Genomic DNA, 11,225 nt, shown 5'->3' with positions numbered 1-11,225 from the left:
ACGGACGCGGAGCGTGTACGAGGGTAGCGCGTTATAAGGTGTCGCAGAAATTTCCGACGCCAACTTTCCAACGCCGATTTCCGGGACAGCGAAGGGAAGTGAACCGACATTTGCAATCTATCCCCCAAACTCTATGTGTTCATGAGAGATCCCAGCATCCTAAGTTCGTGATACGCTGCCATTAATTCAACTTTACGCGCTGTAATTTCATGACATGGACGGATGTGGTTGCACGGTCGATGGATCGAAACCGCCCTAGAGTCCACCAAGCCTTTCATCCTTTGGGATTGATGAACTGCTAACAAACTTATATTGAAGAATAAAAATACTGGCTTGAATCATAGCCTAGCTCCGTATCGGGTTTGTAAACCTGAAGCGATTCTGAATTGAAGTGTACGCTTTGGTAGATCCGGAGCGGATTGACTAGCGCTGGACACATTATCCTTCATTCTTTTACTCTGATTTCATGATGATACGTTGCAGAGAGTTGATTGTTTGGACAAACTAATTGGTCCGCTGCTGCTGATCCATTTGATTTCTGGATTTTAAAGACGTGCTTTCTGTTCTCGGTGCAATACCTTCAAGGAGCCCCGAATCCTGTTCATTAGTGAAGAGAATGAAGCGTCGTAAATTTCTAGGAAAGTCCTCTTTAACGCGGCGGAAGAGTATTGAATTTACAAAACCACGCGGGCTAAATGTCGTTTTCAAAATTGTCATATATTTGTCATTGTTAGCATATAATACTAACATAACTTGGTCGTGGCCGAGCGTTTGAAAATTTGTCGATGACGGATTAGGAGCTACTGCGTATCTGAATGGAGACATTCATTAGTTACATCCGTGTTGAGATACTTATTAGTTGTTTTGAAGGGAAGGTAGCGAACAACTAGCTTTTGCAACAAGCTTGTAAAAAATTAATGTAGTTGGGGGAGATCTGCTAAACAACGTGTTCCCAGCTTTCTGTACGTTTAGGATATGTTTGCATCCTGTTTCGGGTAAACCCGTGTGAGTAATATACTCTTAGTGTTCAGAAAAGGAATTCTTTGCTCTCAATGTTTGAACGGCTGCGAGCAGTTGCACTAAAGTTTTTATTCAGAACGTTGAAAGATGTGTTCTCTTCCTTTCCAGAGTATTTCAGGAATCTCGAAGTTTTCTCAGAGAGCAAGCATCCAACATCCCCTCAGCTATTTCCTTGAAGCGAAGCGGTTCATTTTCATCTGAAACAAAAGTTGGAATGCATGCATAATATTGTGAAGTGAGCAGGGGTTCTGTTAGTTTTTTCATTAAAGGAAATTCGGAGGGGTAAGCACTTCCGCATTTATTCAACAGCCACTTCACAGAATAGCATACAAGATGGCGGGAAAACGTACTTGGACTAGGAGAATGAGGATCCATGGTCCTCATCTTCAACCTCACCTTACGGCTCCATATTATTCCGGTCTATGCTTACCTCATTCATTCCTCTATGCAGCAGTAGCAGTGCACCTTTAGTTGACAGACAAGTACTTCTCAAGCAATGCTGTATGAAAATACCACAAGGACCGAAGATCAAGTTCTAGGATCCCCAATATAACGGCCTATATGGTGTGAAACAATTAAAGTACGGTAGCTCCAACAAAATACTAAATTTGATTTTTGATGGCACAAGATACCACAGTAAAGCCGTACTCCTTCAACGAGGCAGCGACAGGGGTTTTTCTAATTCCTCAGTCGAGGCACTAGTTAAGATCAGGAGTTGCTACGTAAATTCACCGCCTTCTTAGTCGTACTACGTTGTTATCGGCGTAGGTTGACCTCATCAGGAGGTGCATAGGAGTTCCTGTTTTCGTTTTCTAGTAACATTCCCTGCGTTAAGGAACATCAAGGCGAAAAACCGACCACAGCTTCATCGAAGCTCATTAACGACTATAGCGATATGAAAACGCTCATTTCCTATTGCCTCCGACTCATTCACCTCCTCTTCGTTATACTCCTCGATTAGCCTCTTTTGCCCGTCACGCAGATCCACACACTGCGCTAAAAAGCTCAATTGCGTTTCCGAAAAGCAAGCGAGTGCCTACATAATTCTAGCAAGCTGTCATGAAGATGGAGATGCTTGTATTCCGCCGGCCGAAAGTTGCTCGGTTTGTCACAAACTTCACTTTAATAGTTGAGGTACAGCGATTTGTTGCGGTTCGTTGTTCGTGCGTCAGTTGCAGAAAAGTTTAGTCGTGTTCGCGGTGTCGCTTCCATCATTAAGGACAAAGCAATAAAAAGTGGCACTTATCAATCCCTTTGGCCAGGAGGTTCGACTTCAATTCGGAATTGTCTGAGGTTCATGAGCGCGTGTATAGCCCATGGAATGACAGCAGGGCAAGGGGATGTATCAACGCGATGTTCCTTCCTCCCCGACAAGTCTGGTGTTGTTAATTTATTGACCCCAGAGGGAGTTTTTCATCATATGTCAAAATTCGGAAATGGAAAGATGTTCAGGGATGATTAGATAACAATCTTTTTGAAGGAATGGTTCAAAAAGCTTTATTTTTAGACTAATACTTTGCTGCTCTTATGGACAATGAACAATGCTATTTGTGCACAATCTTTGAAAAAATGAGAGTTTCTTTTTGTTTGGAGGAATAAAAATAGTTTTCTATTGTTCGAACACCTAAAAACTTCAAGTCTGCCTCTTTTACAACCAATGAACTTTTAGCGCGGTTACCGCTGCAACAACGAAAGATTTTCTTTTGCTTCACAGTCGCTGCAGTAAAGTTTGCTTTTTTGAATCGAAATGCCTGCGGGAAATTCGCGAAGTGTCCCTGCTGCACTTTGGTTGCGCGGTGCGACTCATCCTTACCCAAAAAGGAATATGCTGATTAGGGTGTTTCCGAGGAAGTTGCAAAAAAACGCGCCACATTCCGATCCCCTTCATGAATCTTATAATCTTATGGAGCTGTCCTGAAGAATTCTCTTGTCACTCTGAAGAAAAGTGCTGCCGTAAGTATATTTGCTAGATTTCTAGGTGCTGAATTGCGAAGTACAAGTATTCCTGCGTATATATCAAAATCTGAAGAATTACCAGAAAATATGTGTCGATGCTTGAGAAAGTCTAGAAAAGTCATCCATGGTGGTATGCATCGCATCCCTTGACAAATTATATTTGTTTGTCTCCGTTTGAAGGATGGTACGGTGGTTTTTTTTCGCAACAAAACCAACACCGAACCCTTTTAGCACACGTCTTTGCTACCTAATGATTGGAGGTTAGAGAGGATTATCCCATGACATCATTAGCTATTCCTCCTATGAATCTGGGGATATTTCGAATTAAAAAGACTGTGCAGTGCTTAGTGGACAGCAGCCCATTCGTTGTAGAATATATCAATGTTTTAGTGAAAGCTTTAGAAAATTGTCATAATAGCACCTATTGACTCTTTCATGAATAGCAGAATGTCCTTTAACAAGCGTTCGTAGTTCCGCACTCGTACTGTAGAGGGCAAATTCCTTGAAGTGCAATCGCAGAGCATTTTTTTTTTTAAGACGGAGAACTTTAATGTCTTACTAGCTGGTGGATACGATGGTTATTTAAACAATGGAAGTCAAAAGAAAAAAAATGGATTGAAGAAGTGAAGCTATTCGAGAGGAAGGGCTCCAAGGACCACTGCGTTCCTTCACCGTTGTTCTCATGGAAGTGCGAAGTAATCACTGAGCTTCAATGCTGTAGCAAAACTGCTCACGTTCTTAAGGACTACACTCCCGAAGACCTCAATGACTGAACGATAGAAGCTATCAACAGAAGACTTCTCTTTTCCTCTTGGAAAACCGAGTTGCGATCCGTCTCAAAACGGTAGCGCATCAGCAGAAAATACAGGAACTTTTTAAAGTTATGTCAATACAAATTTGTTTTAGTCGCTTCTATTGTCTTCGCCTTTGTCTTATTAGTGAGAATGGCTTCATTGCATCCCTACCAGGAAGACGTTCGTCGAGGCAAATGTAACATAGAGACATGCGTTCTGTGATGCTCCAGTAAGAGAGATGGGAATCTGGTCAAATGATAATGGTATTTCCGGACAAGAAGTCGCCGTCGCACCGTTCATTGGTGAATCACATGTGTTTGGGTCTGTAGTGCTTGCGTAGCTTCCCTAGGCTGTCCAGTTTACTATAACAGCCAGATGGAAATTCTCAGAACTGTTCCGAGAATATGCTGTAGCTTGGCGCATAATGTCAGGGTGGGAATATACATCAATCGATCGAAGCAATCTATTTTTGGGAAACGGTTTCTGAACGAGCTTCCTTCCAGTCTTCAATCTGATTTTCCGGAAAGCACACTTTCATGTAATCGGTAGATGAGTGAGTAAAATTGCATTATCGTGTTGAGTCTGCCACAGTTTGCACTTGAGCTGCAAAAGTTTTCTTTTCACGTCCACATACTTAAGGGTCTAAGTTATATAGGTGCAAATGCTCCACCACAAACAACCATCTAGAGTTCATTCACTTGTAGGAAATAGCTAAAGTGAGATCAGGTTGCCGTTAGGCAGCAGAAGTCGGAAGTAGATAGGAGATCAAGTCATACCGAGAACTGATGGATACAACACCCATAAAGACGAGAAAGTTATCGATTCCAGAAGGGAGTACATACAGAAACAATTCTAGATTCGAACGGTGTGGATAGTGATGGAGTGGTTGCTGCTTCATTGAGTCTGTGTTGGAGTTATCGTCGGCCTGCAGAGCTCAGCTTGTTGAGGTTCATTCCCAATAAACCATTGATCAGTTCAGCGTTCGATCTGAAACGGAAACATCAGCTGCGCATCCTGGAGGTCATTTGTGTGCATAGCAACTGTACGCATTACATTTGAAACAAGTTTATTCACTTCGTTTTGTTACAGACTAGGAAATGTAGAACCGGGCTCGTGCGTCGGTAATTTCCTCTGCACAAGAAGTTCACGTCGGAGAAATGTTCGGCTGCGGATTTGCGACGAGAAAAACCTTCTTTTTTATTTTAAGCTTTTATCTTTGAAAACCAATACGAACATGATAGGGTGTTTTCTTAGTTCTACTCTACAGAACTAAAGGATTTCATTTCACTAAGTGAACCAATGAATAAAATCTAAGCCAAAGCCGATATTAAGGAGGAGGAGTTGAGAGCAGTAAAAAAGAATGAGGAGTCATAGTTCTTCTCCCTTTCATCACAACATGTGGTCGAACTGAAGTGAACTCATCAACAGAAACTTGTCAAGGCAGGCGCTTTAACATTTACGTGTATTGAGAGGCTTGTCCTTCGAGAAAGGAACAGTTGACGGAGTGTGCGATTAGTTTCTTAGTTCGATTTTTTGTGCACACTAATCCATTTGTCAGTGGAAATGACTTCGTTAAAAGTTGGCTTCGGACAACACTGCGATACTCTAGCTAGCAGAAAATCTAAGCTAAGATAATGGAGAACCTGTATCGCGCGAGGTAATAGCTTCGATAATATTCTCATTCCCAAAAAGAATCATTCTCAAGAGCAATAGCAGCGACTTTCTATCGAAACCAACTATTTCCTCACCGCTTGCCGACGGCAGAAAGCTTGCCGAGGTCCATTCCAATGAGGCCGTTTATCAACTCTGCGTTACTCCTCTTGACGAACTGCGTGTCATCATACATCTGAAATTATGGCTAGCCGTTACGATTGTCGTTTTCCATTCGCACGCACTAAAAATTCTGAATATTTCCTCGACAAAGGTTTTTTTTGGTCGTTAGTCCTTGTGCTTGGTTATGCAGTACATTTGCAATACACAAATGCTTTTTTTTCTGTAACAGCAATTTCGAACCACGCCCTGGCTTCCGTCGCAAACACGTCAATCAAACTCCTCAAAACGGCCGCTTCGGTTGGTTTGAACCCAATCAAACACAACTCTCTATTCCACTATGAACTAGAGCTTCCTCTCAAACAATATAAAAACATTTTATGTCCACATGTTGCGTTTCCAACCAACGTCCAAGAGTGGAAGTGTAGACAAACTTCCCTCATTCGGTGTAGCAGGCGTACTACATTTGGTATAGCAGCTATTCTTATTAATATTGTTGTTTTGTATTTCAAGTAGAATTTTCGAAAATTATCCATTGGAACTAGTAATTCACGCTTCGATGTTGGAACTGAAGGTCACCAAATGTTAGTGTTTAAGAACACCTGCAACAGGAGCACAGCACAGTCCTCTTCGTCTCGTCTAATATCAGAGCATAAATAAGCAGGCTTAGAAAAATCGTCCAGAAATTTCCCGCGCTCCACAACATACATAAAAGAAACTCCCTTTGAGAGGACTCAAGCAGTACCTGGTACCACAATTGCGCTAAGTGCTTAATGCAATACGCCAACATCCACCCACATTATGGACTGGAATCCACTGACAAATCCGTCTTCGAAAGCGCTTCCGGCGTTCTTAAATCCCGCTCAGAGCTTTTTCGAATTCGCGTCGCATTGATGAATATGCTAAATAGCCGGCTTTCTTCTTGGCGCACGGAGCAGATAGAGAAGTGTTTTCCGATGACAGCAAAACAATTCGTCAGTGAAAAGTGTTCAGTTTGCGCTGTTTACGTTTCCTACCCATTGCGCACGAGTATATGCTACGTCAAACAAGAGCTCTAAGAGATCAACTCACTGAAGAAAAAATGCATAAGAAACTCGACACCAAAGATTAGAAATGATTTTCGATCAGGCTCGTTCAACTGCGACTTCAGCTACCAAATCAACGGCAACATTTAATTACTAGAGCTTAAAACTGCTGTTGCTGCTTGGGAGCTTTTGCTTTTGTGCCTTTTAATGAGCATGGCGAAGCTATTTCATTGTTGCCGATTTTAATATCAAAAAATATTTTCCACTTTCCCATTATGTTTTCCATGAAGGAGAGCATAGTTCCTCACCAACATCCCCATATCTGGTGTGCATGGGGAGTGCTTCACTGGAGGTCTTGCGCCCGCGCGGAACAGAGCTGAGATGAATGAACTGTGTTCGTCAAATGGCTAGCCCTTCAGAAAGGTTGACGTTTCTCGCGCTCCCAATTCCATGAGATGTTCCCTTGCACCTTGAAGAAAGGAGGAAAGAAAATGCAGGTGCGAATACAGGAGCCAATTCATCACTAGGAAAATCCCTTCGTAACGTGACTGGAAATCCCTTTTACACCTCAGACGCTCCGTGAACTTCCGATGGAAACATTGAAAACGGGAACTTTGAATTGTAGCAGCATCTGCAGAAAACAATGGCGGATGTGAATAGATCTGAAGGACAAATCGACCGACCAACAGTCAATCGCACATATAAGCATCGCTGAATTTCCCTGAAGTCCTCAACCGTTTTTATGAACGCGCCCCCTCACACTAACTTGATTTAACAACTGCAGAGGAGAAGAAGTGAATCATGCTACTAGTGCGAGCTATTCCTCTGCGTAACGAAATACGGTTAACAGGAAATCATCGCCCAGGGCATCCATCGTCTTCACTTCATTTTGCAGCGCGTCGACGCCTGCGATAAACACATTAGAGCATAACAGCAGTGTTCTGAAACGTTCAAATTGCACTTCTCTATTTCCGCAGACCTTCCTTTTTCACTTCACCCGCAAACTGTCCTAGTGTGCTTAGCGTCCGCGCTCCAACCAATGCAACGTTCATGTGACTGTTTTGTTTGCCTCTCTTTCTTTTTTCCTCCAAAATAGTTGTCTGATTAGCCGTCTTCAAAGTTTCCTTTCTTGAGGCCGTCTGTTGTTGCCCGAAATCTGTTTCCAAGTCTGCGTTTCCTTTACATGTGGTTTAGTGTCGAGAAACAATTAACGAGAAAGCTGCAGATTTTACCCGTACCCCGCGCTGAGATTACGAAGATTTGCAGGTGATGTGAAAGTCCCGTCATCTGCATACATTTGCACTTAAAGTCTACTGCATTAATTTGAATCCTGAATGCTTAGAATTGCAGTACCGCCATAATTCCACAGAAAAAAAGGAATTTTCTTGTAAAGAAAAATCGGGACAGCGTTTTATGATCGCTTTTCCTGTTCTTGTTTCATGTTTGAATACTGCACCACCCCCGGCGAGATTTTTGCAAATGTCGTCAAATTCGTCTAAAACTCACGTCCGAATGTTTGAAAGCGGGAAAACATATAGATTAATAGTTTTGTCACAATGGTTTAAGAAGAGCAAAACTCAATGCAGTAGTTCCAAAAAGTCTGGTTTTCTGAACGAGGTTGAAAATTTGTATCCGAGAGTTTTGATAAAGCGAAAAACGGCCATGGAATTAACATTCTGCTAAGTTTTTTTTAAAACTGAACAATTTGTTGCGTTGCGTTCAGAAAGTTCAATTTTTTCTCAGTTAAAAATTTGTATTTGCTTTTGCTGTAGAAAACGTTGGATCACGGAAGCACGAGTTGTTGCGCATGGCATTCTAAAACATAAATGCTCTAGTTTTTGCTTTTGTTGACAAGAGCAAGGTCAGCTACTTTCTTTCATATTTACTCGTAGTCAAGTAAAGAGTAGTAGGACAGTAAGAAAAAGCACTACAGAGGTCGTCTTAGCTACTCCCTTCACAGGTCCCCTACTACGTTTTTTAGTAACCTTAACTTCAGCGATTTTGCAGAGAAAAGGTGCTGATAATAATCTTCGCAGTAATGATTCCTCTCACAAGACCTCTTTTATCAGAGTACTCATATTATAGGAATGGCACTGTAAATAATTGCCTCCCGTAAAACTAACAGGAGAGCAAGCTGCTATACAAACAAATTGGACGCACTTTTTTTGTTCGCTTCCGTGGTTGGAATGAGAATAAGGATGGCGCTTAGCCCAGCTAATGATGAAGAAAAAAATGTTAGTTTTGCAAAAAACTAAATGAAAAAACACCCAATTCCAAAATGGCAAGTTCGAGTCTACTACGAAATTTTTCTCCAGTCAAGAGCTTCGTCCACATGACATTGTGATGTGAACGCCAAACAATCGTATCAACGAAAAATTTCGACCAAACTTCTACCAAACGGATTGTCCTGTTTTCGCCAGAGTTCAGCGGCCTCTTCACTGACGACTGATGAACGTAAAGTCGGCACCGATCGTGTTTATCCGAGCAAGCGCAGCTCGTATGCGGCAGCACACGTTCATTCTCTCTTTGGAACACAGTTCCACTTACAACCGTCCCATCCCAGCGGAAGTTCATCGCGCTCCCCTTGCTGAACAGTATCGGCGCCGATTGTACCTGTTCTAGCACAAGAAGACTACATTTAGACCACTCGTTTATCTATCGTTGTTTTCTTCACTTATTTTACGCAGATGGGACTACTTCCATCGAGGGATCAGAAGCTCTACCAAGAATTGCGAAAAACTCACTTGTGGAACACGGTAGAGAAGCGGATTCGCAGAGGCGACAGCGAAGACGAGGGCGACCAAGGCGAGAATGACGGAGAAGAAGCTGCGCATCTCGTGGCTATCCAACAAGAAGATGACGAAGAATGAGAGACGGCGCCTACGGCTCCTCCCACAACATCACGACCACGCCCTCTTCTCGGAAGAATGAATGTGTGCAAAAAATAAGTGTCCATCCATGTGTATGTCAGTAATAACACCGCGTTAATGTTTAGAAAGCAGAAATTCCCTAGGAATGCACACAATTAACATATTGGCACAATTAATGAGAAACTGGCAGATTCTGTTCTTCCTATCATGAAACAATGGAAAAATCCTCGCCGTGGAGCTAAATTGAAGTTCTTTCTGCATAAATTGTGAGAAAAAGAATTTCCCAATTTCTGCACTTTAGATCAGATATTTGAATATTTCAACAATAACTTTTCCCAAGCTGATGATGAATGTAAAGAAATGGAGAGACTTTGAGCATAACGAAGTAGCAATCAAGCTGCATATTGGATCACACAAAGTATGACCGCTTCAAGCATTCTGGGAATCTTGATTTTTTCAACGCCAAAGAAGGCGACTTTCAAATGCACGAACGAGCTGCCCAAGGAAAAGTGTGCAGTTACTTCTGAAACGAACCGCGGAATATCAGTCCATGCAAGAATGCAGCACGAAGTCGATTAGGTATCAACGTATCAATCGAAGATAAATCCGGATCGATTTAGTCGACGACAATCGATCCGGATTTACAGTCAGTCGATAGTGGACAACCTAAATTTAGTCATTTTGCTTCCCGAAATCTGCATATCCAACATCTTTTAAATCACAAATTACTGGTAGTGGACTAGCTACTAGTCGTTGCTATCCGGTATATCTATCATCGAAACGTAAACGAACCCTATGTATACTGGGGTGAAAAGGACATGAAGCACGGTGCAGTTGAGTAAGCGGATGCGCTCCAGGTGGCGCGTTGGAGATAGATGTTGGAGTCGAGGTGGGACCATCGTGAACTACAGCGAGAAATGGTGCTAGCAAGGGTCCCCCTAGATTCTAACCGCTACGCTCCACTGCACCGCACTCCATGTCGCTTTGACCCTACCATAGTTGTAACACTTCATAGAAGGCTAGGCGCGGAAAGCATGTCCTGCCTCTGCACCCACGGCAATGCTTTGTTTGCCCTCATCAGTGTCGTCCTCTTTTTTTGATTTTGTGATTACATGAATTAGAACTGACAAACAATACTAACAGCGGCAGTAAGGACCCCCTACTTCTGCGGAATTCGTGGTGAAGAAACTCATAACCTACCTGCTTCTAGAAAGAAAGAAGTGTTTGTTGTGAATCTATTCGCTTGAGATACTCCAGTGCGTTCATGTCAATTCAGAATCGTCCAAGGTTTGAGAACGCGTGAATAGCCTGTACAACGCGGGGGCCTGACGTAGGAACTCAATGTTTTTATCCTCCTGAAACGTTTGGTGCCAATTTAACAATTCCAGAGGCATGAAAGGCTTTATTGAGTCTAGTGCGGTTTCGAACCATCGACCGACGGAACCTCTCACCAGCTGAGCTACACCAACCCTTACACCCCCTCCCGCTACCATAGTACTCAAAAATTGAAACCAAAGTCAAAGTGATAATGTTCCTACATATGGCATTCTCACACATAATAAAAACCCTTCTGAATGAGGTTAGGAAAGAAAAAAGTAAGAAAGGAACGCTATGTCTTTCACACGTGAAGGATACCAACTACATCTCATAAATGGAAGTCAAACAATCAAGACTTCTTTCTTAGCCTACATTTTCTAGGCAGCATCAAAAGAAAAGAGGACGTGTTTCCTTACAATTCACAAACTACTTCCTAAGAAATCACTTATACTGTATCTCCGTCTTCTGTGTGT

General features: G+C 42.4%; 1 protein-coding gene across 1 annotated transcript; it reads right to left on the bottom strand.

Annotated features, from left to right (window-relative positions):
• Positions 1–4,684: 4,684 nt before the first annotated feature.
• RB195_010069 (uncharacterized protein) lies at positions 4,685–9,399 on the bottom strand (the record flags this gene model as incomplete). The annotated part of the gene is made up of 3 exons (XM_013446382.2): positions 4,685–4,757; positions 5,519–5,616; positions 9,310–9,399. 3 exons carry the CDS (start codon positions 9,397–9,399, stop codon positions 4,685–4,687), a joined length of 261 nt encoding a protein of 86 aa, XP_013301836.1.
• Between the last annotated feature and the right edge of the window lie 1,826 nt (positions 9,400–11,225).

This window comes from Necator americanus, chromosome III (genome assembly GCF_031761385.1).
Source record: "Necator americanus strain Aroian chromosome III, whole genome shotgun sequence".
Taxonomy (NCBI): Eukaryota; Metazoa; Nematoda; class Chromadorea; order Rhabditida; family Ancylostomatidae; genus Necator; species Necator americanus.
This window is presented reverse-complemented; position numbering and strand designations above follow the sequence as displayed.